General features: G+C 57.1%; 2 protein-coding genes across 2 annotated transcripts in view; one reads left to right on the top strand and one right to left on the bottom strand.

Moving 5' to 3' along the window:
* Positions 1-20,944, top strand: part of Cdh23 (cadherin related 23) — a 338,545-nt gene extending 317,601 nt beyond the window's left edge. The window contains exons 47-69 of the mRNA XM_026405783.2: positions 1,640-2,098; positions 5,714-5,830; positions 6,808-7,032; positions 7,592-7,761; positions 7,957-8,094; positions 8,956-9,075; positions 11,092-11,269; positions 11,392-11,603; positions 13,830-14,021; positions 14,142-14,255; positions 15,046-15,175; positions 15,268-15,519; positions 15,597-15,758; positions 17,077-17,333; positions 17,689-17,786; positions 18,166-18,286; positions 18,368-18,447; positions 18,539-18,579; positions 18,680-18,740; positions 19,163-19,292; positions 19,385-19,507; positions 19,822-19,926; positions 20,618-20,944. Of these exons, the coding sequence (XP_026261568.2) occupies positions 1,640-2,098; positions 5,714-5,830; positions 6,808-7,032; positions 7,592-7,761; positions 7,957-8,094; positions 8,956-9,075; positions 11,092-11,269; positions 11,392-11,603; positions 13,830-14,021; positions 14,142-14,255; positions 15,046-15,175; positions 15,268-15,519; positions 15,597-15,758; positions 17,077-17,333; positions 17,689-17,786; positions 18,166-18,286; positions 18,368-18,447; positions 18,539-18,579; positions 18,680-18,740; positions 19,163-19,292; positions 19,385-19,507; positions 19,822-19,926; positions 20,618-20,944 (3,812 nt within the window). The remainder of the gene's footprint in view (positions 1-1,639; positions 2,099-5,713; positions 5,831-6,807; positions 7,033-7,591; positions 7,762-7,956; positions 8,095-8,955; positions 9,076-11,091; positions 11,270-11,391; positions 11,604-13,829; positions 14,022-14,141; positions 14,256-15,045; positions 15,176-15,267; positions 15,520-15,596; positions 15,759-17,076; positions 17,334-17,688; positions 17,787-18,165; positions 18,287-18,367; positions 18,448-18,538; positions 18,580-18,679; positions 18,741-19,162; positions 19,293-19,384; positions 19,508-19,821; positions 19,927-20,617) is intronic.
* A 902-nt stretch (positions 20,945-21,846) lies between these two features.
* Positions 21,847-25,933, bottom strand: part of Psap (prosaposin) — a 33,527-nt gene continuing 29,440 nt past the window's right edge. Inside the window, exons 9-14 of the mRNA XM_077798346.1 lie at positions 25,333-25,428; positions 24,713-24,974; positions 24,467-24,624; positions 24,110-24,190; positions 23,801-23,908; positions 21,847-22,773 (exon numbers count right to left, since the gene is read on the bottom strand). Of these exons, the coding sequence (XP_077654472.1) occupies positions 22,738-22,773; positions 23,801-23,908; positions 24,110-24,190; positions 24,467-24,624; positions 24,713-24,974; positions 25,333-25,428 (741 nt within the window). The 3' untranslated portion in view covers positions 21,847-22,737. The remainder of the gene's footprint in view (positions 22,774-23,800; positions 23,909-24,109; positions 24,191-24,466; positions 24,625-24,712; positions 24,975-25,332; positions 25,429-25,933) is intronic.

Genomic DNA, 25,933 nt, shown 5'->3' on the forward strand with positions numbered 1-25,933 from the left:
TATTATCTAGTATGTTAGATTATATAATCTACATGCAATCTAATTACATATGATCTAATGGTGTAGAATCTCACCTCATATAAGACACCAAAATAATACCTCTACGTTCTAAAAAATATGTAGAAGAGTAGAAAATGCTTAAAAACTAAAAGAAGAAAATCGGACGAGTATTTATCTGGTTTCTGGGTACAAAGGTTTTAAGCATAAAAGAAACAGAAGAGAGCTGGGTGCTCACTCCTATAATCCCAGCGGCTGGGGAGGCTGAGGCAGGAGGATCGGGAGTTCAAAGCCAGCCTCAGCAAAAGTGAGATGCTAAGCAACTCAGTGAGACCTGGGTCTAAATAAAATACACAATAGGGCTGGGGATGTGGCTCGGGGGTCAACGCTCCTAAATTCAATCCCTGGTACCACCACCCCCCCACACACACACAAAAAGAACTCAAAGAAAATATTAAATTTCAATACAATAGAAGAAACTTCTGGGTAACTGGGGGTGAAGCTTGGAGGTAGAGCTTGTGCTTAGCATGTGCAAGGCCCTGGGTTCCATTCCCAGCCCCTCGAAAAAATAAACTTCTTTAAACTTCTATTTACGTTAAACAATTATGATCAGGCTGGGGTTGTGGCTCAGTGGTAGAGTGCTCACCTAGCATTCATGAGGCCCTGGGTTCCATCCTCAGCACCACATCAATGTAAAATAAAGATATTGTGTCCACTTAAAACTAAAAAAAAAATAAATAAAAAAGAACAATGATGACCAATACTGTAACTGAGTAAAAAGTAACTGAGAAAAAGAGATTTGTCATAAGTAACAGAGAAAAAGTTTTTTGTCCTGAGTTACTGTATCAGTCAGCTTTCATTACTGTAACAAAAAGTCTGAGATGATCAACTTAAAAAAAGGGAAGATTCATTTGGGCCAACAGTCTTGGAGGTTTCAGTTCATGGTCAGTCAGCCCCATCACTTTTGGCCCTGAGGTGAGACAGAGCATCAGAGCAGAACAAGCTGCCCACCTCGTGGTGCCCAGGAAAAAAAGCAGTGGTGCCAGGGTCCCAAGAGCCTCTTCTAGGGCACACTCCCATGTGACTGGAAGACCCCAGCTAGGCCCCACCTTCTAACAGTGCCCTGGGCTGAGAATCGGGCCTCTAGCACATGAGCCTTTGAAAGACCTGTACACGCGCCACCGAGGTTTTCATAACTGTGTACAGTAATTTGTATAAATCGACAGAAAAGGGCAGAAGGCATAAAGCAGATGCTTTTCAGAAGGTACAACTGACATTAAATTATAAAATATTGCCTCATCAAAGAAGGTAGGAGCAGGTGTGGTGCACACCTGTCATCCCAGTGACGCGGCAGACTAAGGCAGGAGGATCCCAAGTTCAAAGCCAGCCTCAGCAACTCAGCAAGACCCTGCTCAAAACAGAATAAGAAGGGCTGGGGGTGTGGCTCAGTGGTAAGGCACCCCTGGGTACAAGCCCCAGTACCAAAAATATATATTTTTCTATAAAATTTCAAACATGAAAATTTTTTTAAAAATAAATGCGGGAAAGATTGGGGTGAGAAGGTATCCCTGGTGCACTGCAGTAAAGGGGTGCTGGCCTGGTCTGCTGGGGGGTCTCATGCTCGATACTCCTGCCCCCACAGGATTCTCGGTCCTTCAAGTCACAGCCACGGACCAGGACAGTGGCCTCAATGGAGAGCTGGTCTACCGAATAGAGGCCGGGGCCCAGGACCGCTTCCTCGTCCATCCCGTCACTGGGGTCATCCGAGTGGGCAATGCCATCATCGACAGGGAGGAACAGGAGGCCTACAGGCTGACGGTGGTGGCCACCGACCGGGGCACTGTCCCCCTCTCGGGCACAGCCATCATCACCATCCTGATCGATGACATCAATGACTCCCGCCCCGAGTTCCTCAACCCCATCCAGACGGTGAGCGTGCTGGAGTCGGCAGAGCCAGGCTCGGTCATTGCCAACGTCACCGCCATCGACCTGGACCTCAACCCAAAGCTGGAGTACCACATCATTGACATCGTGGCCAAGGATGACACCGACCGCCTGGTGCCCAACCAGGAGGATGCCTTCGCCGTGAATATCAACACAGGTACAGGCCTGCTCCCCCTGCCCCCCGACTCCTGCCCGGACTCTTGTTCCCTGCTTCCTTCCTTTATTCTTCCTGCACAGTTTCTTCTATTCTCCTTTCTCCTTGTTAATATTGTATTCTTCTCTCTCTTTCTCCCTCCCCCTTCCTCCTCCCTCAAGCAGCATCTCTGTCCCTCCTGGCTCTGTCACTCTGCAGTATTGCACAAGAGTGCCCATCTCACCACATCCATGCCAGCACTCCGTATTGTGGAATGTTTGTGTTTTAAAGGAAAATGGCACCTTGTTTTAATATGCTTTTCTTTACTAACTAGGTTCAAACCAATGCTTTCTTCCCACATACACTGGCCATTTAAATTTGTAAGCTAATCCATTTGTACTGCTGCAGGCTGCCCGGCCGGGCCGCGTGGGCTCTCCTGAGCTCCGCTCCTGCCGCTGCTGTCGCCAAGCACGCCTGCTGCCTTCCTGCTGGGATGTCAGTGCACGCCGGCTTGCAATCTTGCAAACCGGTTGGGCACAAAAACACAAGCCAGTCAAACTGAAACAAAGTTTTATTTTGTGAGAGGCCGTGTGCGTCCCCTAACAAGCTGGTCCACACACGTGTGTTCTTCCCACTTCCCCCGGAACACCCTCCTACCATCCTTTCTCAACCAATGGGAACTCTCCCATTACAAGAGTGACATGAGTAACCTGAGTCCCCTAACGGGCCCAGGTAAACAGCAGGAGTCCAATTACCATATGAATGTAACTTAACATAATCATAATCTCAATGGCTGGCTGGCAGTCACTAAACCCAAAGGTGCCTGTATCAATATTTTTGCTGTGGCTCCTAGCATGTACTATTAATGATTTTCTGATAAGTAACAATTTTCTCATAAGTAACAGACAAAAAGTTGAAACTATAGCATTATTTTAAAGTCACAAAGCAAAGGGGACTGAAGCTTATCTTTCACCATTGACGCAGCTTAGCACAATTGGATTGTGCCACTTCCCCAACAGCTTGGTGTTTGGGCTTCTCTAGCCAGTTAGAGAAGGGACATGGATATTCCAAAGCACACTTCTCGGAAGGGCCAAAGGAGTGTCAGAAAAATTAACATGGCTGTGACGGAAGGCTAAAACATCATTGTTATTCAGAGAAACGTGCAGGGACTCAGCAGTGAGACATTTTCCCACGTGTGAAGTATCTCCATAGCAGACATAAGGATGCTGTCGATGTGGATGTTGGTATAGTGTGGGGACGTTGGAACCCTCGTGCATTACTCTAGTAGTTGGGACTGATTCCACCATCAGGACAATCCAGCATGAGGTCCACTAAGACCCCTGGATCTACCATATGTCCCAGAGAAACCCTCAGGGCAATCGTGGGGCTGCCTGTGGGTGTTCACAGCGGTGTTAGTGGTGGTAGTGGGACTCGAAGGCCATGCAAGTGTCCATCCCTAGAAGCCTGGAGAGTAAAAAGCAGTGGGTCCGTGGGGTGCCATGCAGTTGAGCAGACACGCAGCACTGTGGGTGGATCTACAGCAGTCACAGAAAGAGCAAGGAATAGGGTGAGAGAGATACCTCCATAGCATTTGCATTAATGTCTTTAAACACATCGCACGGTTTTCATGTGATTTTTAAATGAAAATGCAGGCGAGTACATCGCTGTGATTACGGAAGGAGACTGAGGGAGTAGGGTACTAAAGTGAGAGGGGCCAGAGGTCACAGCGTGCCAGAGCCAGAGTGCAGTCACCTCCGTCTGGATGGGGGCCCCAAGGACGAGAAGGAGAGCCATCCATCCATGCCGGAGGCCGCCCAGGTCCTGGACCCCTGGCGCCCAGCTCAGGACCATGGAGAGCCGCCGTGCCCAGCTCTCCTGCCGTTCTCTGTCCTCCCTCCTCCTACTGACTCTCTTCTCTCTATTTTTCTTTCCAGTGTCTTCTCTGCCCTTTGCCTCCTGCTCTTCCACCTCACTGGCTCCCCCTCCCCCTCTTGCCGGAGCCTGGCCCCAGGCTGTCCACTCCTGGGCTCCCACCTGCTCCTCCGCTCTCCTGGCCCTCCCTTCTCCCTGCACCGCCCTGTCCCTCCTGCCCTGGTCGCTCTGAGCCCCGCACCCTGCTCCGCACCCTGCTCCGCTCCCTCCTGTGTCCCCTGAACTAACTGACTTAACCCTCTTCTCTCCCCACGGCTGGCAGGCCCGCAGGTTTGAGCTCTGTCTCTGTCACTTCCCACCTCATCTCCTCTCTGCTTCACCCACTGTCCTCCTCCATGCCCACCGCACCCCACCACCCCTCCTGCCCCGGGGGGGCCGGGCCAGGCCGTGGCCCAGCCTTTGCAGACTGAATGCAGCTGCCCTCTCCCCATCCTCGCTCCCCAGCCTGGGGGACGGGGAGCGAGAGTAGGAAGAGGAGGAGGAGGAGGAGGAGGCGGCAGCCCAGGGTAAGTGACGGCCCCCATGGCTGGGGACCCATGGAGGACAGAAGCCCAGCCAGGGGTTCCGCCAAGGGGGAAGGGAGCCCGAGACCCCGGTGCCTGAGGAGGAGAGGGGTCCTCAGCCTATGGAGGAGGGAGGAGCCGCCAGGCCTGCCGCAGGCAGGAGAAGACAGACCCCCTCCCAGGGGCAGCACTGAGACCGCCAAACTAGGTCTGTCCAGAAGGGTCCCCACAGAGGAAGCCAAGCCCACGGTTCTGGAGGGTTCTTCTCTGGTCAGGGAGTAGGCGGGGACTCTGGGAGGCAGTGGGTAGAAGAGAAGGAACCGGATTGCTGATTTTTATTTAATTAATTTATTTATTTGGTTCCGGGGATCGAACCCAATGGCACTTAACTACCAAGCCACACCCCGGCCCATTTGGTATTTTATTTGGAGACAGGGTCTGTCTGGCTGAGTTGCTCAGGGCCTTGCTAAGTGGCTGAGGCTGGCCTTGAACTGGTGATCCTCCTGCCTCAGCCTCCTGAGCTGCCGGGATCATAGGTGGGCACCACTGGGCCCCGCTCGCTTGCTGACACTAATGTGAAGTCGACCTTCTTGTCCTGCAATCAGCCCAGTTCACACCGACTTGATCATTAAGACAAAGGGCCCATCCCACCCTGTGGTCACCTTCGGGGACCCTCCTCATGGGTTTTCAGCTGCTGTGACCTTCCTTTGTACTTGATCTCCCTGGAACATATGAATTTTTAAAACTGTGACCAAAACGCACATAAAATTGACCGCCTGAGCCATCTGAAGTATGCAGTGTGATAGTGTTAAGGACGTTCATGTCGTTGTGGATTATAAGTATTTTTAAACAGAATCACCTAGCACTGTCTATAAGCTGGGCGCAGCCCCGAGTACTTTGTAAATGGAAATTTAACTTTTCCGATCCTCAAAATAACCCTGTATGGTAGGTGCTGGAATTTCCCCCTTTTGCGTGTGAGCAAACGGAAGTGCAGAGAGGTTAAGTAACCTACGGAGGTCGCCTGGCTAGTAAGCATTAAGTGGGGGGCAAGTCCCCAAGGGTGGACCGTCCCAGCCACAAGTCCTGGGTCCACCGTGGACTACTGCCCTCTTTAGGGACTGGAGGGGTTGGCCAGGAGCACCCCGGGAGGCCCAGATGTTAGGGGGTTCCCCTCCAACTGAACCTGACCTGGTCTGGTCCACAGGGTCTGTGATGGTCAAATCCCCCCTCAACCGAGAGCTGGTTGCCACCTACGAGGTCACTCTCTCAGTGATCGACAATGCCAGTGACCTCCCAGAGCGCTCTGTCAGCGTGCCAAATGGTAAGGGTTCTCTCTGGGATCCCACCACAGTGGCTCGGAGCCATTCAGGGCTGCGTGGGGCAAGAAGAGGCACAGGCCTGGCCCCAAGGGGGACCAACAGGGCTCGCCCGAGGGCTGCAGGGGGCTGGGGCCGTGGAAGGTGGCAGCCAGGTGAGGCTGGACTCATGTGGAATCCTCGCTCCCAGGCTCCAGGGGGAAGGATGCTTGGAGCCTGGAAGGGGACTGAGAAAGGAGGAGTAGCTGTCGGGTGTGGCTAGATGCCCCACAGGAACCTCACGATCTGATAGGAAGCTGTGGGGTCCCCACAGAGGAAGCCAGAGCACAGGAAGGTGACTTGAGGCCACAGACACTGCGCTGGGCTCCAGGCACCGAGACGGGGAAAAGCGGGCAGGGGCTACTGTGGTCTGCACCTGAGATGTGGCTGGGAGGGGGCTGCGGAGGGCAGATGCGGGGACCTGGGAGGGGATGGCCTCAGCTGGCCTCGGCCACGAGGCAGGGACACTGCTGGGTGAGGAGTCAGACCCAGCAGATGTTGGCTGCTTATCTTCACGGCCCAGAAGCCCGACTTTTCCGGAAGGAAGGGCAGACTTGGTCATCTCTTACGTGTCCCCAGCTGGCAGGGTGGCGGGTGTGGCCTGGGGTTAGAGAGGGCACGACTCACGTGGGGGGTGGCAAGGGTCTCAAAGATCACCTTAGTCCCGCCTCCCCGAATAGGTCAGGAAACAGCAGGGCCGAGGCTCACCGAGGGCTCACCGAGGCCATCTGGCCAGTTAGTAGAACACGAGCCCCTTCCCCTTATGGAAGGGTGAGTCCAGACCAGAGGACAGGGTCCCATGTCACAGCCTGAGGCCTGAGTCCATCTTCACGGAGTCCTCAGAGGGCTGTGGGATGCCACCTCCCTCTCTGGCTTAGTTGAGGCTCAGGAAGGCCTGGTCAGCCATGGTGCCCCTCACCCTCACCCCCTGCCCGCACCCCAGCCAAGCTGACGGTCAACATCCTGGACGTCAATGACAACACGCCCCAGTTCAAGCCCTTCGGGATCACCTACTACACAGAGCGGATCCTGGAGGGGGCCACCCCGGGCACCACGCTCATCGCCGTGGCAGCCGTGGACCCCGACAAGGGCCTCAATGGACTCATCACCTACGCCTTGCTGGACCTCACGCCCCCAGGCTACGTCCAGCTGGAGGACACCTCAGCTGGTAGGTGGGCATCGGCCTGCGGAGGGCTGGGGACAGAGATGTCTGTGCCTGCTCAGCCTCCCAGCAGGATGGTGGCCTGCTTCTCACCCTCCAAGTTGGGACCCCCGGGCCTCGGGCTGGGCCAGGTCCAATGGCCGACCTTCATTCACTCCCAGATGCCCCAAGTGAAGGACAGAGTGCCCAGTCCTAGGGGATGGAGGTTCCCTGGTGTCTGCTGGGACCTGTCACATCCCAACCCCTCTCTGTCACACCCACCACCGTCTCGGCCACCCAACCTCCTGCTGATCAGTGTCACTTGGAAGCAGGAAAGCCCAGAGGACGAGTGTCAGAGGAGGCCCTGGGATCGGTGACATGCATCCATTGCCTGTGAGGTCTTTCCTCGCCTCTCGGGTGGCAACAGCCCCTCTCAGCCTTCTGGGTCACCACGGGGCAGTGTGGCCTGCTCACCCTCCTCCTTATGGGGCCACATCTGACCCTCAGAGTCGCAGGTCCTTCTCCTCACACTTTAGAGAGTGGCTGTGAGGAGTGGCCAGAATGGCAGCAGATGCCTGTTTCTCAGGGAAGGTCATCGCCAACCGGACAGTGGACTATGAGGAAGTGCACTGGCTCAACTTCACAGTGAGGGCCTCAGACAATGGGTCCCCGCCCCGGGCAGCTGAGATTCCTGTCTACCTGGAGATTGTGGACATCAATGACAACAACCCCATCTTTGACCAGTCCTCCTACCAGGTCCGTGGCCAGGCCATCAGGCTGGGCCTGGGCCTGTTCCTGGGGGCCCTTGTGCACCTTCCACTTCCACCTCGCTGGCTCCTAAGGTCCCTGGGAGTGCCCAGCACATAAGCCACTGGGTGCCCTGGGTGCCCTGTACTGGTGAGTCCCCGGCAGGACGTGGGCTCTGAACCGACCGCGGTCTGCTGTCTCCAGGAGGCCGTCTTGGAGGATGTGCCTGTGGGCACCGTCATCCTGACGGTCACTGCCACCGACGCCGACTCGGGCAGCTTTGCCCTCATCGAGTACAGCCTGGGGGACGGCGAGGGCACGTTTGCCATCAACCCCTCCACGGTGAGCGAGCGCGGGCCCCGCGTCCGAGGCTGAGAACCCCCCGGGGGACTGCAGGCATCCCCCTGTTGCAGAGCACGGCCCCCGGACAGCTGTGACCTCAGAGGCTCTTTAGCCAAGTCAGCAAACTCTTCCCCGAGTGCCAGACATCCTGTCGGCTGGCCTTTCTGTCCGGCAGATGTGGAAGGAAGTGGCCCAGGTCTGTAGGACCCTTCATGGGTCGGGGACTTCTGAGATGTGTCCCCACCAGAAAAAGAGACCTGAAAGTCCACAGGACTGCTTTCTGAGACTCTCCAAAGACAGGCCTGGGAGAGTGGTCACTGTTGAGCGCCTACTGTGTGCATAGCCCTATACTCAGTGCGGAGGTAGGGGAGATACCCCAAAGGGTAGACCCCCGTGTTCCCGTGAGTCTCGGAGCTGTGGGGGAGCAGAAACTCAGGAGAAAGGTGGGTGGTGGATTCACACGTGGCACATTGAGTCAGAAGCTGCCCTTGTCAGAATGGGGAGGGAGCCCTGTGGCCCGGGAATGGTCAGCAGGCCCCTCCCCGCAGCCTCTGCCTCCCACCTGCTGCGTTTCCCTAGGGTTTACTCGTGCCCGGGGTGGACAGTCAGACTGTGCTCTGGCCTGACACTAAAAACAGTGACTGTTTTGGAAGACCTACTCCACGCCAGGACCTGGTCAGGCAGTTGGCTGTAGCCTGGGCGGGTCATTTAATCTCAGGTGGATTGGGGTAGTGAGGGCAAAAAGGGCCACTAGAAGGGGACTTCCCAGGAGGCAGAGTCCAAAACAGCCTCTGGCCATAGTAGGTGCCCAGTCAATCTGTTAGATGGATGAAGGACCTGAAGCCACCCTCCCCCTGCTAGGGTGACATCTATGTGCTGTCCCCTCTGGACCGGGAGAAGAAGGACCACTATATCCTGACTGCCTTGGCCAAAGACAACCCTGGGGATGTAGCCAGCAACCGTCGAGAAAATTCCGTGCAGGTGAGGGGACCCACCGAAGCCAGGTTCACCAGGGGCTGGGATGGTGGAGGCAGCAAGAAAAGCCTGAGAGAGTGACAGCTGCAGATGGAAACAACTGCCCCTCAGGGACATGGGGACAGGAAGGAGAAGGCAAGGGGTCAGCTGGGAGGGTGACAATGACTACAGCCTAAGACGACGGGGACTGTAAGAGAAATCCCTGTGCCAGACTGCTGCTGAGGTTGCTAAACGCCCGAGAGTGGCCCACGGTTCCACGTGGCCCAGTGTCTCCACAGTGTCCCATTGAAAGGTACACCATCCAGCCACCAAAAATAATTATAAAGTCGTCACCTTTACAAATGACTCTTAAATGACTCGTTTAAGAGAGCTTTACCAAGTGACTGACAAGAGGAATGACTCCTTTAACGAGGAATCAAATTCACAACCCCCACTGGACATGGTGGCAAGTACCTGTCGTCCCAGCACTGGGGAGGCTGAGGCAGGAGGATCATTTGAGCCCAGGAGTTTGAGGCCAGCCTAGTGAGAACTTGTCTCAAAATAATAATAATAATAAATAATAATAACCCTGTTCCCATTCTAGTTCTGGGGTCCTCACAGTGGCTCTCAGGCCAGTGTCTCACCTCTTGAGTGGCCTCTCCCCTTTTGTACCCAAAGTCTCCAGCCATGAGCCTTTGCTTTCACTTTACCCTGTTTTGCTTTCTAAAGCCCTTTTTGGTTTTCTTTTTTTTTTTTTTCCGGTATTAGGGATAGAACCCAGGGGTGCTCTACCACTGAGCTACACCACCAGCCCATTTTAATTTGAGAAAGGGTTTCAGTAAGTTGCCCAGGCTGGCCTCAAACTTGTGATCCTCCTGCCTCAGCCTCCTGAATGGCTGGTATTACAAGCTTGTGCTGCTGAGCCTGCTGCAGGCCTGTCTTTCTGTACTTGATCTTCTACTTCTCCCTCTCGCTAGCCTAGTTATGCAAAGGAAACTCTCCAAAAGGGGTGGAGAGGTGAGATGCTGGATGAGCCAAGACAAATTCTTTCTTGCAGGTTGAGGGACAGAGCTGGGAGCACACACACATAGCTGGATCTTGTCCCTGTTGCATGCACACACGTACTATGTAGAGAAAAGCACAAACTTTGGAGGAGACCAAGGTCTCGCTAGCTGAGACGCCACACTTGTCCACGAACCTGAACCTTAGTGGTCAGATTTGCAAAGGAGGCAGCAGAGGTGGCGATGAGGTGGTTGGAAAGGGCTTTGTGCACTGAAGGCTGATCTTCCAAATCCCTGTCCTGCAGGGCTCTGATGCCAGTGCAGCTGGGCAGGGTCCCGGCCCTGGGGAAGAGGGGCCTGCTATGTCTGTAGGACCTTCCCTGGGCTGTGGGGTCTGCAGGGGAAGCCAAGAGCAGATGCAAATCCCAGTCAAGGGGGGCCCCAGGAGCTGGGCACAGTGGTACACACCTGGGACTCCAGCAGCTCAGGAGGCTGAGGCAGGAGGATCATGAGTTCAAAGTCAGCCGTAGCAACTTAGCGGGGCGCTAAGCAACTGAGTGAGACCCTGTCTCTAAATAAAACATAAAAAGGGGCTCAGTGGTTCAGCACCCCTGAGTTCAATCCCCAGTACAAAGAAAGAAAAAGGCCCTAGGGAATGGAGGAAGCCCACAATCAGGTCCCGAGAACAGAGCCAGACTTGCAGGCGCCTGTGGGGAGTAGCAAGGGACCAGGTAGGAGGGGCAGGTGAGGGGTTCCTTCTCCAGGGCCCACGACAGACTGTTCTGGTTGCCAAGGGCTCCCTCGAACCGGGCGCTGCACCGACATCCAGCAGATGGCAGTGTGAGCCTCGCTGGGACCCGGGAGAGAAACCGTCGTCCCCAGCATACAGCTGGGCAAACTGAGGCTCAGGGTTCAGTACATTGTCCAGATGTGAACACATCAGAAGACGGTGCCTCCCTTCCTCACCTGCCTGATTCCTGGGTGACTGGGTCCCCGGAGGCAGCCCCAGGATGCTCCTGACCCTTGGCCTTGACCCCCCCAGGTGATGATCCAAGTGCTAGACGTGAACGACTGCCGGCCACGCTTCTCCAAGCCCCAGTTCAGCACCAGTGTGTATGAGAACGAGCCAGCAGGCACCTCGGTCATCACCATGATGGCCACTGACCAGGATGAGGGCTCCAACGGGCAGCTGGCCTACTCGCTCGAGGGCCCTGGCATGGGTACGGAGCCTGCCCTGGGCGCCCGTGGTGAATCGTGGGGTGGGAGGGGCCGGCCAGGAGGAGGGTGAGGACAGGAAGGCCCATGGCCAGTCACACCCCTGCTCTCCTGCCCTGTCTGCCAGAGGCCTTCCATGTGGACGTGGACTCGGGCCTGGTGACCACACAGCGGCCTCTGCAGTCCTACGAGAGGTTCAACCTGACTGTGGTGGCCACAGATGGGGGGCAGCCCCCACTCTGGGGCACCACCATGCTCCTGGTGGAGGTCATCGACGTCAATGACAACCGCCCCGTCTTCGTGCGCCCACCCAACGGCACCATCCTGCACATCAGAGAGGTACTCCTGGCCTCCCGCACCCAGCCGGCTTGCTCCTCTTGCCGTCAGGGCCTGGGCAGTGGAAGGGCCCTCATTGTTGGGGTGAGGGAGCAGGCCAGGTGAGAGCAGGCTTGCCCGGCCACATGACGTAGCACTAAACAACCGTCAGACAGGTCAGTCGTGTGGCTGTGCTAGCACGAGATCTTGGGGTCAAGTGGAATTCTGTTGTCTACCAGCCAAAGCACCTTGAGCAAGTGGCTTCTCTGAATCTTTTGGATCTGCAAATGAGACTAATGATAGCAAATGCCCCATTCTTGCTCCGGTGTCTACGAAGGACAGTCCCCCCTGCTGTCCGGTTCCCCGATCTTAAAATAAATGCACACGCCCCTTCCGTCTGGCTGGTCTCCTGCTGATACCGAGTGCAGGCAGCCCGGGGTTGGCGCTGAGCACCCAAATAAGGCACAGGGGAGACGGCGGAGGTTCTGGAATCTCTTGGTCTAAATGAGCCTTCCTTCACCTCTGTTCCTCCTGCCAACTCCGAAGCACCTAGGCCCAAAGCACACCAGTTGGGTGGGTACAGCTGGTGGGTACAGCTGGTGTCTTTGATTTGCTCTCTGCTCCCCAAACTTCAAGTCTCCACATCTCAAAGTCAGTGCTAAGACCATGCCCTCTCCTCTTTGAGCTTCCCCAGAAGAAAATATTCCCAGGGATGAGTTCTAGGAAACTGTGCTGTCACCTTGTGATTTGCTTTTACATCGTCTCTGGCATCACATCTACAGTGATTGAAGGATCCCCTTTGCTTTGCCCACTGGGGAGCTCAAAGGAATCGCCCACCTCACCGCCGCTACAGAGGCTGGGCACACTTCACCACGGCTCCCTCTTCCTGCTAATTTTTTTCTTTTCTCTTTTTTTTTGGTGGGGGGCACTAGGGGTTGAACCAGGCCCACTCTACACTGAGCTACCTCTCCAGCCCTTTTCAATTTTTTTTTTTTTTGAGAATTTTTTAATGTTTATTTTTTAGTTCTCGGCAGACACAACATCTTTGTTGGTATGTGGTGCTGAGGATTGAACCCGGGCCGCACACATGCCAGGCGAGCGCGCTACCGCTTGAGCCACATCCCCAGCCCCCCCTTTTCAATTTTTTTGAGACGGGGGTCTCATCAAGTTGCTCAGGCTGGTCTCAAACTTGAGATCCTCCTGCCTCAGCCTCCCAAGTAGCTGGAATTGCAGGTGTGAGCCACCACGCCCAGACCAGCTTTTATAACCTAAAATTTTTAACTTGTTCAATCTTATATATTCTTGTCAGCTGCTTCAAGTGTGTGTGTGTGTGTGTGTGTGTGTGTGTGTGTGTGTGTGTGTAATAATTCAGGATATAAATTAATAATCTCTTATTTTCCACACTAAAGACCCTATTTACTAAGTTGTTCCCTTCGAGGGCTGTGTATCTGGGAAGACTTATGTCCCCTGAATAGCCTGAACGACCAGCATTTATAAAGTAATTATCTGTTGGTCACCCCACTTTTTATTAATTAGATGTAACTGCCACTTGGAACTTCTGATCGTCATGACTGAGATAAACAATGAAACCTTACCGAGTTGAGAATTTTTCCATTAAAAGCGAGGAGATATGCTCTTTTTCTCTGGCCATGGGCAGCCTTCCTGTGGGTCACTGTGTGCTTTCAGTTAAGTTCTTGCTGAGCTAGACCTACCTCAAGGAAATCTACCTCAAGGAAATCCAGGTTCCACAGTGAATCGGCAGCAGGCTCCAGCCAGGTGGCCCATCTCTAGCTGCCATGTCACCCCGTCTGCATGTCCTCCATTTCCAGGAAACCCACTGGATGGATGCTGCTTCTCGGGGACACCCAGAGTTCCTGTGATTAGGGTAGCACAGAGAGCAGGAGAGACGAGGGACACAGAGTGGCCATGGCCAAACCTTTGGATTCCCCTAAACCTTGGCAGGCAGTGGGCTGGCGGGGGATGGGAACTCCTAGACACTGGTCACCTCAAAAAGCTTGGAACAGCTGGGTCTCAGGCTAGCCCTAGCGGACAGTGGCCTCGGCTTGGGGAGATGGGAGAGAAATAACTGTCGGATGCTGAGAATCCAAGAGATCCCAGCCACCAGGCATGCCCCAAGGACGCTGGGAGGTGGCAACGACCTTTGGCTGTGGCAGGATCAGAGCAAGACTCCGAGGGGGCCTGGGAGCTGGGGTTCTCGTGTCTAGGCCCCCCTCCTCCCGTGCCCCGCAGGAGATCCCGCTGCACTCCAACGTGTACGAGGTGTACGCCACGGACAAGGACGAGGGCCTCAACGGGGCGGTGCGCTACAGCTTCCTGAAGACCGCGGGCAACCGCGACTGGGAGTTCTTCTCCATCGACCCGGTCAGTGGCCTCATCCAGACGGCCCAGCGCCTGGACCGTGAGAAGCAGGCGGTGTACAGTGTAAGACGCCAGGGCCCCGGCAGACTTTCTGGCTGCAGTGACTTGGGGGGACCTGTCTGGGGACAGCACCCGGGAGTCCTAAGCCACTCTCTTCCTCTGACTGTGCTCCTCTGCCCCCAGCTCATCTTGGTGGCCAGCGACCTGGGCCAGCCGGTGCCATATGAGACCATGCAGCCGCTGCAAGTGGCCCTGGAGGACATTGATGACAACGAACCCCTCTTCGTGAGGCCTCCAGTGAGCTTGCCTGTCCCTCGTGGCAGTCACACACACTCCCCTGTGCACACTGACACACATTTGGCTACACACAGAAAATGTCTGTCTGCATGCTTTTGATAAAGGAACGGCTCTGCCCTGAGCGGCTGTGATGCTGTATTGAGCTATTACACTTCAAGGCACGAGCCCGAGGTCCAAAGTGGACAAAGAGCCAGGCACGGTGCAGCACGCCTGTATTCCCAGAGACTTGGGAGGCTGGGGCAGGAGGATAACAACTTAGAGGCCAACCTCAGCAACTTAGCAAGACCCTGTCTCAAAGTTAAAAATGAAAAAAGGCTGGGGAGGTAGCGTGCTGCCTGGAGTGTTCCATTCCCAGAAAACAGGTCAGGCAAACGCGCCTGATCCCGGAGCTGATATCGTGTGTGTGCACGCCCCAGCGTGAGCAGGAAACATGAAAATCGGCTCTGACTGAGAGCAGGGACCCGGGCTGAGGGCCCTGGTGTGGACTCCATGACGTGCCCATGGAGATGAGGTGTCCCTGGAGCCTGTGTGTGTGCCCAGGAGTGTGTACCTGCCCCCCCATTCACTCACTCAGGTGCCAGGGACGCTTCAGAGAACACGCCATGTCCAGCACTGTCCTCACGGAGGGTGCCACTGGATGGCTCCCCGAGAGCAGGGCTCCTTCACCACAGTGCCACTCATCCCGTGAGGCCTGGGCCACGTGATCCCTCAGTGCCACTGCCCAGGGCCCTCTGGCTGGCACTGGAAGGTCCCCTTTGGCTCCTGTGATGACGTCCTCCTCCCTCTGCAGAAAGGCCGTCCCCAGTACCAGCTGCTGACGGTGCCTGAGCACTCACCGCGCGGCACCCTCGTGGGCAACGTGACGGGCGCCGTGGATGCAGACGAGGGTCCCAACGCTGTCGTGTACTACTTCATAGCAGGTGGGGCTGGCCAGCCAGTGCCGCCGCCCCTGGGGCTGGAGATGACCCCAAAGCGCCCTCGCACCCTCACCCTGGCCATGTCGCACCCTCAGCTGGCAACGAGGAGAAGAACTTCCGTCTGCAGCCCGACGGGCGCCTGCTGGTGCTGCGGGACCTGGACCGCGAGCGCGAGGCTGTCTTCTCCTTCATCGTCAAGGCCTCCAGCAACCGCAGCTGGACGCCTCCCCGCGGAGCCTCCCCGGCCCTCGACCTGGTGGCCGACCTCTCCCTGCAGGAGGTGCGCGTGGTGCTGGAGGACATCGACGACCAGCCGCCGCGTTTCACCAAGGCTGAATACACTGCAGGTGCAGGGGCTGGAGCCGGGGCCCGAGGTCGCCGGTGGCTCGTCCCTGACACTCACGCCGCCTGCTGGTCCTTACAGGGGTGGCCACGGATGCCAAGGTGGGCTCCGAGCTGATCCAGGTGCTGGCCCTGGACGCGGACATCGGCAACAACAGCCTCGTCTTCTACGGCATCCTGGCCATCCACTACTTCCGGGCCCTGGCCAACGACTCCGAGGACGTGGGTCAGGTCTTCACCATGGGTAGGGGCCTGGGTGCTCGTGGGTGGCCCTCAGTCACTGCATGGACTGGAGTCTGGGGAAATGGAGCCCGTGAGACCACCCGAGGACACGGGCAGCCCCGGCCGGTCATGTCAGCCCTTCTGTTCCCTAATCCACGCACCTGTTCACCTCTGCGTCTGCCCACTTGCTCGCTCTTGCTGCTTGTCCCGTCCACCATTCACTCATCCATTCTTGCATCCGTCTGTCCGTCCTCTTCCCATTCCTGTGACCTGCCTCCTGCTTTCCATTCGTGCATCTGAAACGCACGTGTCGGGGCGCGGGCCAGGTACTGGGGAGATGGAAGTCGGAGGCCACACTTGGGAATATGCGTGTTTCCTTGTGCATTTGCCTGTGGACGGCGGAGACTCTGGGGCGGGTTTGGAAGGCGCCCCTGGGGTGGGCCCATTTCCTTCCCCCATCTTGGCAGACTCATCTGGCTGCCAGACCTGGATGCCAGGAAAATTCCTTGGCCTGGCCGCCCAGAATTGGTAGATCATCTTCTAGTGCCTCTTCCTGGCTCTGCAGTCCCCTACTGTCCTTGAGGGCCCTGGGACCAGCCAGGCTGAGCTGCTTACCATCCCCTGAGCCAACCTTAGGTCTACCCTGGGCCTTTGAGCCGTTTCCTGGAACGCCTCCTGACCCATGTCTGCCCTCAGCTGTGCCTCCCCACCCTCCAAGGTCTAGTTCACACGCCACCTCCTCCAGTTAGACAGATGAGGAGCCCACAGTGGCCACAGCACCTCAGCAAGGATTGTCAAGGTCACATACGTGTTATTTTGGGGCCCGCACAGGCGGCAGATGCTTTGAACTTTTTTTTTCCTTTTTGGTACCTGGTTTGAACCCAAGGACACTGAACCTCTGAGCCACATCCCCAGCTTTTTTTTTTTTTTTTTTTTGCTCAGGGCCTCACTAAGTTACTGAGGCTGGTTTTGAACTCTCCAACCTCCTGCCTCAGCCTCCCAAGCCACTGGAATCACAGGCATGCGCACCACACCCTGACGACAGATGTTTTAGTCTGTAGAGAATTTCAGTAAAAACTTGGAATAGTTGAAAATGAGAGGATCTCACATTCAGAGCAGAAATGCCCAGTTTCTCTAGAAAGAGTGCTACTTGGGGCAGCCTGGGCTGCCCACCCCATGACCTCGTCAGCAGAGCCAAGGGCCCTTCAGCTGGGCATTGCTCACTGCCCAGCTGAGCCCTCGAGCTGCCTCCCTGGGCGTCTCCAGGCCCTTGACCCTTCCTAGGGGGCTCGGGAGCACTGGGTGGCCCCTGAGCTGGGCCGCCCCCCGGCTTTCCACAGGGAGCGTGGACGGCATCCTGCGCACCTTCGACCTCTTCATGGCCTACAGCCCGGGCTACTTTGTGGTGGACATTGTGGCCCGAGACCTAGCAGGCCACAATGACACGGCCATCATCGGCATCTACATCCTGAGGGACGACCAGCGCGTCAAGATCGTCATTAATGAGATCCCCGACCGCGTGCGCGGGTTCGAGGAGGAGTTCATCCGCCTGCTCGCCAACATCACTGGAGCCATTGTCAACACCGACGATGTGCAGGTGGCTCATGGGACCCTCCTTGGGGCTGGGGACAGGTCACAAGGACCGGGGCATTGTGGCCAGGTCAGGAGCCCAAGAAGGGGTGCGTGTGCTGCCCGAGTCGTTTCCCAGCGTGACTGGGAGGCTCAGGAGTTCTCCTGGGCCTCTGTACCTGCCGCCTGACCTGCTCCCCCTGGGGCTAATACATGGCACCTGCCCCGTGCGGTGGGCTGGTTGGCACCGAGGTTGGTCCTCAGGGAGCACTCGTAGTGACAGGTCCACTGTAAGGTAGGGCAGGGAAGTCTCCTGCAAGAAGCCTACCTATCCCCTCCCCTGGTCCTGCCAGGGTTCCCCAGCAATGCTCCTTCTCCCCCAGTTTCACGTGGACAAGAAAGGCCGGGTCAACTTCGCGCAAACGGAGCTGCTTATCCACGTGGTGAACCGTGATACCAACCGCATCCTGGACGTGGACCGGTGGGTGGGGCCCGGGGAGGGGACTGGGAGGGGACTCATTGAAACACAGACACCTGACTACTGTGTGGGCTCTCCCCCAGGCATGGGCAGGGCTAGGAAAAAGGACTCAGTTTGGGGGGTGCGCAGAGCTCCCTTCCTGAGCCTGGTGGGAGCCTCTGCCTATCGTGAAGACCCAACAGAACCCCTAGGAAGTCCCAGGGACCCTGTGAGAACCCCGGCTCCAAGGCAGGGGGCTTCTGTCCTGCAAGGCTTCAGTGCACACAGGGCGATCATCTTCCTGGGGCTCAGGCAGAGCGGAGGAGACGGCGGGTGGGGAGGGGGGTAAGGTCTTGGAGGGTGGCTGAGGTGGGACTAAGGCCCCTGACCCTGGTCCATCCAGCGTGATCCAGATGATTGATGAGAACAAGGAGCAGCTGCGGAATCTCTTCCGGAATTACAACGTCCTGGACGTGCAGCCTGCCATCTCTGTCCGGCTGCCCGATGACATGTCTGCTCTGCAGGTACCCCACGGGCCCCGTCCTTCCCGGGGCCAGCTCTGCCCCGGAGCCCACGGCTCAGGCCTGGCCTGTTCTCCCCCACAGATGGCGATCATCGTCCTGGCCATCCTCCTCTTCCTGGCCGCCATGCTCTTCATCCTCATGAACTGGTACTACAGGACCGTGTGAGTGTCCCTGCGCCCGGCGGCAGGCGGGGCTGTGGGTTCCAGGTGAGTCCAGCCTCCCTCATGGGCACTTCTGCCTGCTTCTCTCCAGACACAAGAGGAAGCTCAAGGCCATCGTGGCTGGCTCTGCAGGTGAGTAGGGCCAGGAGAGGGCCTCTGGGTGTCCAGATTCCCCAGCCGCAGCTGGTTGGCTGCCCACCTTCCCTCCAAGCCCCAACCCTTCTCCCTGCAGGGAACCGTGGCTTCATCGACATCATGGACATGCCCAACACCAACAAGTACTCCTTCGATGGGTGAGTCGGCCGGGCCCTCTGAGCTAGGAAGGGAACCTAGTCCCTGCAGCCTCCCAAGTGCTGGCTGAAACCTGGGCTGTGGGCGCCCCCTGGTGGGCTGATCACCGCTGTCTCTCCACCCTCAACTGCATGGCTGAGTTTGGATTCCTGTCCACTGGCCCCTGCCCCACCCCACCCTGCATAGGATATAGGGCATAGATTTTGGGAACTGGGTAAAGAGTGAGATCTCCCCACCAAAGCTGACTGGGACAGATGTCAGTCTGGCTCAAGCAGGATCCTAGGGTGGGAGGAACACCCACTGGTGCAGGGGCCGCCATGAAGGCATGGCGTTTGAGAGACCAGGGAGATGGGCAGGTTCGTCTGGGAGGGCACCTGTCTAGCGCGCTCTCCTTGCTTGACCCCCCTCCACTCCCCAAATGCAGAGCCAACCCCGTGTGGCTAGACCCCTTCTGCCGGAACCTGGAGCTGGCGGCCCAGGCCGAGCACGAGGATGACCTGCCCGAGAACCTGAGCGAGATCGCCGACCTGTGGAACAGCCCCACCCGCACCCACGTGAGCCAGGGCGGGGGTGGCTGGCAGCGTGGAGAGGCCGGGTGGAGAGGGCAGCGGCTTCACCTCTCTGCCTGGGTGGCATCTCCCTCTAGGGAACATTTGGGCGTGAGCCAGCAGCCATCAAGCCTGACGATGACCGGTACCTGCGTGCTGCCATCCAGGAGTATGACAACATTGCCAAGCTGGGCCAGATCATTCGTGAGGGACCCATCAAGGTGAGCCCTCCCTGCACCCAGAGCCCCGGCTGAACCTGGACCTCATTCCAGAGGAAAGACGGAAAGCCTCAGATCTGCCAGCCCCGGCCTCCATGGGGCCGGAACACCAGAAGGCCTAGGCACGGGGCCAATGCAGAGCTGCCCTGGCCTGCAGTGGCCTTGAGCATGACCCATGCAGCTTCTGGCTACTGTCCCCAGGTCCTGCTCCAAATCCTGGGACCCGAATCCTGTGCACCCCAGGCCCCCACAGGGAGTGAGCAGGCGAGGCAGACGTGGAGGGCCTTGGTGGGGGGTTGACCCTCTCCCTCCCCCAGGGCTCGCTGCTGAAGGTGGTCCTGGAGGATTACCTGCGGCTCAAAAAGCTCTTTGCACAGCGGATGGTGCAAAAAGCCGCCTCCTGCCACTCCTCCACCTCCGAGGTAGCTGGGTGGTAGGTGGGAGGGCAGGGAGCTGTGTGCCGTGCCCCACTCCTGGGGGTGCTCTCTCCTGCTACCTTGACGTCTGGAGCTCATCAGGGTGTGGGTCTAGTGGAAGTCAGCAAGGGGACTTCTACCTTCCGGGCTCTGGTGGGGGGGTCTTTCCCAGGGATGGTTGTGCTCAGAGGCAGTGAACCCCAAGACACCCTGGAAGGGGTGATGTCACTTTAAGAAACTGGTCATCACGGTCAAAGGGCCCCGTGGACCTGAAGTGACTGTCAGTATTTACGAATTCAGACTAGAACTAACCACAGTTTTCCAGCCGAGTGCACGCTGCCCCTAGAATAACCTGACCACTGTCCCCTCCCAATTCTGTGAACACGTGCTACCTGGTCACTATCAGAGCTGGGCACGCAGGAACCAGCCTGATAAGAAGCCCAGACACCACACCGTGTCACAGGATGTTTAAAGTGAGGACAGGCATCTGAAGGTTTCCCAAGGAGCCCATGTCCCGGAGGATGTGCCGAAGCGTTTTAAATGACCACGGTGTCCCTGCGCACCCAGTCTGGAGGGAGGTGGGAGGCCAAAGGACAGCTGGGAGGCCCTGTGTGAGACAGGGAGGGGCCTGGATGGCAGCCTCCAGCATGGCCCTGAACTGTGGGAGCTGAGCCACTGGGGGCCTGGCCTCTTGCAGCTCATCCAGACCGAGCTGGAGGAGGAGCCTGGGGACCGCAGCCCGGGCCAGGGCAGCCTGCGCTTCCGCCACAAGCCACCGGTGGAGCTCAAGGGGCCCGACGGGATCCATGTGGTGCACGGCAGCACAGGCACACTGCTGGCCACCGACCTCAACAGCCTGCCAGAGGACGACCAGAAGGGCCTGGGCCGCTCGCTGGAGACGCTGACCGCCGCAGAGGCCACTGCCTTTGAGCGCAACGCCCGCACGGAATCCGCCAAATCCACACCCCTGCACAAGCTTCGAGATGTGATCATGGAGAGTCCCCTGGAGATCACGGAGCTGTGACCCACTCGGAAGACTTGCGGGTGTGAGCAGCAGCCCCAACCGCTCGCTCCCTCGGGGCAGCAGCCAGCACAAGGCCCGTCCGGGGCCAGCACCACGTGGGCAGCCTCGGCTGGCCTCACAGCTGCTCAGATTCCACTCTGGCCAGACACTCATCCAGCATCTGATCTCTATCTTCATAAAATTTGTTATTTTTTTAAGAAAACCAAACAAAAATGCTAAGTATCTAAGGACAAGGTCAGGAGGGCCGCTGGGGCCCCCAGGAGTCTGGGGCCAGCTCAGCTGAGCCACTGGGGCTCCCTTTCTGCTCTACCCTGGCCATGTGCCAGGCTGCCACAGCAAGAGTCCAGCCACAGGACAGAGACCCAGAGCCACAGCCCTGCTGGCCTGCCACGACTTCAAGTCCCACTGACTGCTGACCGTCTAGATCCGACAGACAAGAAGGTCAAGTTCAATAAGCATTCTCTCCATCTCACTGGCTTCCCAAATGTGCCCAGCATATAGAGAGAAGTGACTGACATTCCCTCGGGTTCTGAATGTGGAGTGTGTGCGTGCTCCTTTTTTAAATTAAGTTATTCCCTCAGTATTTTTCCCCTTGGTTTTGTTGAACTGGAACTCACTGAAGTGTTTTTGGAATGGTCTGTTTAAAGGACTGGCAATACACTGGCTCTGGTAACCTCCCTGTGTGTGGCCTGAGATGGGGGTCAGGGGTGAAGGGCAGGCCTGGGCTTCAAGTGCTCCCCGACCCACTGCTGGCCCTGCGACTTGGGGGGACCAAGTGCCTTTGTTTTAATTTGAACCCACTTTGCTTTCTTTTCCTGGCCAAGGGTGCTGAAGGGACCAGGGGCGTAGAGCTCAGCAGAGACCAAACTCCTCTAGCAAGGTATCACACACTCAAGCCCAGATCTGGTTAACAGAACTTTATTGTTAAATCACAGAAATTTTAGTGCAAAACAAATGAAAACCACTAAGTTCATTTCATAGCATCTGCTCTGCTTGTCTCTTGGCAACCAGAAGTAGAACAGCTTTGGTGGCCAAACAGGCAGCGGCCGAGCCCAGACAATAGTACCCACTCCACACCCAACAGACCCTGCCTGCCACTCTCTACCAAGCAGGGACTTAGGAGCTGTTATCCACATTTATTTGAAAGGGAAAATTAAAAAAAAAAAATCCACAGCAGGGGCAGGGGTGGGCAGAGGCACGACGAAGCAGGACTCCAGCAGACACTGAGCAAGCGGTTGCCACGGAGCACAGGACCTCCAGGTACAGCCAGCAGGTTACATTCAGTGAAATTTCCCCTCCCAACCCAAACCCACAGAACCCCAAACAAGGTATCCCCGGGAAAAGACAGGAAAGCAAAAACAAGGGTCAACCTGGGGCCACCGCATCCACTGGCCTCCAGTAGCGGCCTCTAAGGTCTCTGCACTGTCCCCATAGGAATTATTGAAAACACCTAATTCTTCTGAACTGCCTCTGGCTGCTCTGTACAGCAGGAAAGGGGACAGGAAGTGACCTCAGAAGCACAAACCTACCAGCACCCAAGCCTGTCAGGGCTCAGAACAAGGCCCCTCTGAGAGGGTGGCTCAAGACCTCAGGCCAGTGTGTCCCCCCAGCAGAGGGGACACTGAAGCAGCTATGTTGGTGGGGGGAAACACCTCCCCCGTGACAGCAATGCTACAATAAGGGAGACAAATCGGGGTGGTCAAAAGGAGGGTCCTGCTCTTACGACCGACAGGTCTGTGCGTTCGTTACCCCAGACACACAAGGAGGGAGAGAGGCTTCTCCAAGATGGAATCCTAGTTCCACACGTGACGCTTGCAATGCTCGACAGCCTGGGAGGAAAGAGGAAACGGGGTTCAGGTGACAGGCTCGATTCCTGGCCCATTACATCGCACATCACCCAGGATCTGGCATCATGTCCCAGGTCCGGTGGCTCACACCAGATGCCGAGGACCTCATTCAAAACCAAGGAACACGGGGCCAGTGGAGCTTTGGCGCCTCCTAAGGCCAGAGCCCAGTTCAGCAGACGCAAAACCTTTAGTGCAGTGCAGATGAGCACCCGAGCAGGCAGGGCCCAGGACCCCTCCAACTACTGACATCTGGTCCCCAAGAACCTGTGTCACAGCTGCACAAGGGCAAATCCACCTCATCACGAGCCATGGCACACCCCAGCTCAGGTCTCTAACCACGGGCACCTTTACCCCCACTGATGGCAGGGTGATGGTGCACATGGGCGGGGACCTGGACAGGACCGGGTGTGGGCCTCTCCCTGCAGTGACCCACAATGACTCCTCCAGGAAACAGTCAAAAGGAACCCAGAGAGGAGGAAAAAGTTAAAGGAACACAAAGTAACAAGGCCAGAACAAATCCCCACCCAGAACGTGGCATGGGTCACCCAACAGGTGGCTGCCCAGCCAGGATGGTGCCCACAGAGTCCTGGGGCTGCTGGGCAGGGGCTCCATTCAAGAAGACCTCCAGCTGGCCTTGGGTAGGATTCAGGCCAGGCTCCAGGAGGGCAAACGTGTTGGGGTGGGGGGACCCACACAAGGGTCTGGGCAATGAGTCCCAGAGGCCTGGCGGTTCCCGGAGTGACCTCATGAAGGTCTGACACTATCAGGAGGGGACTGATGACAGCAAGAAAGCAGACATACCAGAGAACACCCAGCACCCTTCACCCCAGAGGACGAGAGGCAGGCGAGCCCACCTTCACTGGGCAACTCAGGAGGGGCCTGACTGCCTCTCTGGGCTGCAGTTTTCGCACTTACAGAAGGCAGGGTAGAGAGCTGACCGCTGAGGTCCCTATCAGAGCAGGACTCCCAAGGGGCCACCCACTGGAAGGCGGTCGGCCGAGCTACTCACATTACACTGGGCTGCCGTCTCCACGTTCCGGCACCAGTAGCTGGGGCCCCAGACACACCTCTCAGCTCCCAAGAGCAGCTTGCGGGCAGAGGAGCAGGCTCCGATTTTCTACAGGGGAAAAGGGGGGAGAATCGGGAGCTGCCCAACCCACCCCTTCCAAAGTCAAAATTAAGAGCTTCCAGGAAGCAGCTGGAAGGGGACACGCTCTCAGACCCGTGAAGAGGGCAACGGATGGCGCTAGAGGCCTGGGGCCCTGCACTCCCGCTCCCCCAGGCTCCCCTGATGGCCAGGCTGCCCAGCGAGGCTTACCGAGCACACAAAGGACGGGTCCATCACCTCCACCAGGACCTCGACCAGCACAGGCTCATACTCGGTCACAAACTCGTCACACTGCCAAGGAAGAAGGGGACACAGGACCAGGTCTGGGCATGTTTAAGTAGATGGACATGCTCTTCCACCAGTCCCTGTCACTCCTAGGCCAGTGGGCCCTGGGACTCCCTCCCCGAGGACCCACCCTCTGCCCTCACTAGCAGACTCCTCCCCTCTGCAGCTCCAGGAAGATCAACAGGTAATCCCTCAGCCCAGCCAACTCCAGGCCGGGGACAGCCACAGTCTGCTTCCTTCCACTTCCAGGGGCACCGCGGGAGCCGCCCCAGCCCCTGCTACCTGCTTCTGGTAGGGCTCAGGCAGGAAGCTGCAGCCCTTCTCGAGCGCGGACAGGATCTCCTGCTTGGTGCTGTTCTTCTCCAGGTTGTGCTCCAAGTAGCCGACCAGCTTCTTGCACACCTCACAGAAGGGACCGTCCTTCAGGGGAGTCACCCGGGCTACACAAGAGAACACAGGGCTTGATGCTGACAGGGTCCTTCCAGACTCAGGAGGGGCCATCCTGGGCCTCATGTGCCCTGGGCTCACCGGGCAGTGCAGGCGACTTGGGCAGCGCAGGCAACTTGGGCAGCGGGGGCAGCTCAGGCAGTCCGATTCGGCCGATCATCTCGAGCTGGCCCTTGCCAGAGGAGCAGAGACGGAGCTCTCTGCACACCTGCTCAGGGTTCAGCTCCTCCTCAAGCACTGACAAGATGTACCCGCTGTATGTGTCCACCACCTCCTGGCACACGGTCGACACAGACTTGGGCAGCATCGAGCACGCCGTATCCAAAGCATGGACGATTTTTTCCTGGAACACAGAGAATCATGCGCGGAAAACAGGAGGACAGCAGCCCACAGGAGGCACTGTCCCTCCCTTGGAAGACCACAACACAGAATAAGACCAGAGCTGCCCGCAGAACAAGCCGAGAGGGCCCCACAGAGGAAACAGCCTTTGGAGGACAGGGTGTGGCCATGCACATCCCAGGCTGGTGCCAACCAGGGAGGGGAGCTGGCCATGGCTCAGTGGTAGAGTGCTTGCATGGCACATGCCAGGCCCGGGTTCACCCTTAGGATAGTGGGAGTTAAGGGGAAAAAGTAAGGGGGGCCAGATCCCTCTCCCCTGCTGAATTCTCCCGCTGGAGCATCCTTCAAGGAGGGCCACGCACCATGGTGCTGTTGTTGTTGATCAAGTCGGCCACCTTCTTCACCACGAATTGACACGCCTTGCACAACACGTTAGCCTGGGCCAGGATCAGCTCCTCCTGTTGACAAAGAGAGACACACGTTCACGCTGGGACTCAGGCCCTCGCTCCCGCTGCCGTTATAAGCTGCAGAGGGCTGCGGGGACCAGGGCAGGTTAGCAGCACACCAAGGGCCCCTGCAAAAGGATGCGTGGTTTCCTCCACGTCTGGGGTTCCATGTCCTGCTGCTGCTTACACAGCAGGCGATCCAGCCCTTCCCCCATCCTCTACCACCACCCCCTCCTCTACTCCCACACCACCCCAAATCCAGGAATGTGTATTTCAGAAGGTAGAAGCAGTCCCCTCCCTCACCCCAAAGAGCTATCTCCCTGCTCTTGTGTCTGGTTCTAATATTTCATCATTCCACATCACTTTGGGAGACAGATGGCAGCCAGGGAACAGAATGAGAGTCACTGTGTCTGACAGCTATTTAGAAATCAAGAGTTGTAACCCCATTTCAGGTTTGCTTTTGACTTTCCCAAACCTCATTAACACCTGCGGTTGTTTTTCTAGAACCTACCTTTAA

This window comes from Urocitellus parryii, chromosome 5 (assembly GCF_045843805.1).
Source record: "Urocitellus parryii isolate mUroPar1 chromosome 5, mUroPar1.hap1, whole genome shotgun sequence".
NCBI classification, from domain to species: domain Eukaryota; kingdom Metazoa; phylum Chordata; class Mammalia; order Rodentia; family Sciuridae; genus Urocitellus; species Urocitellus parryii.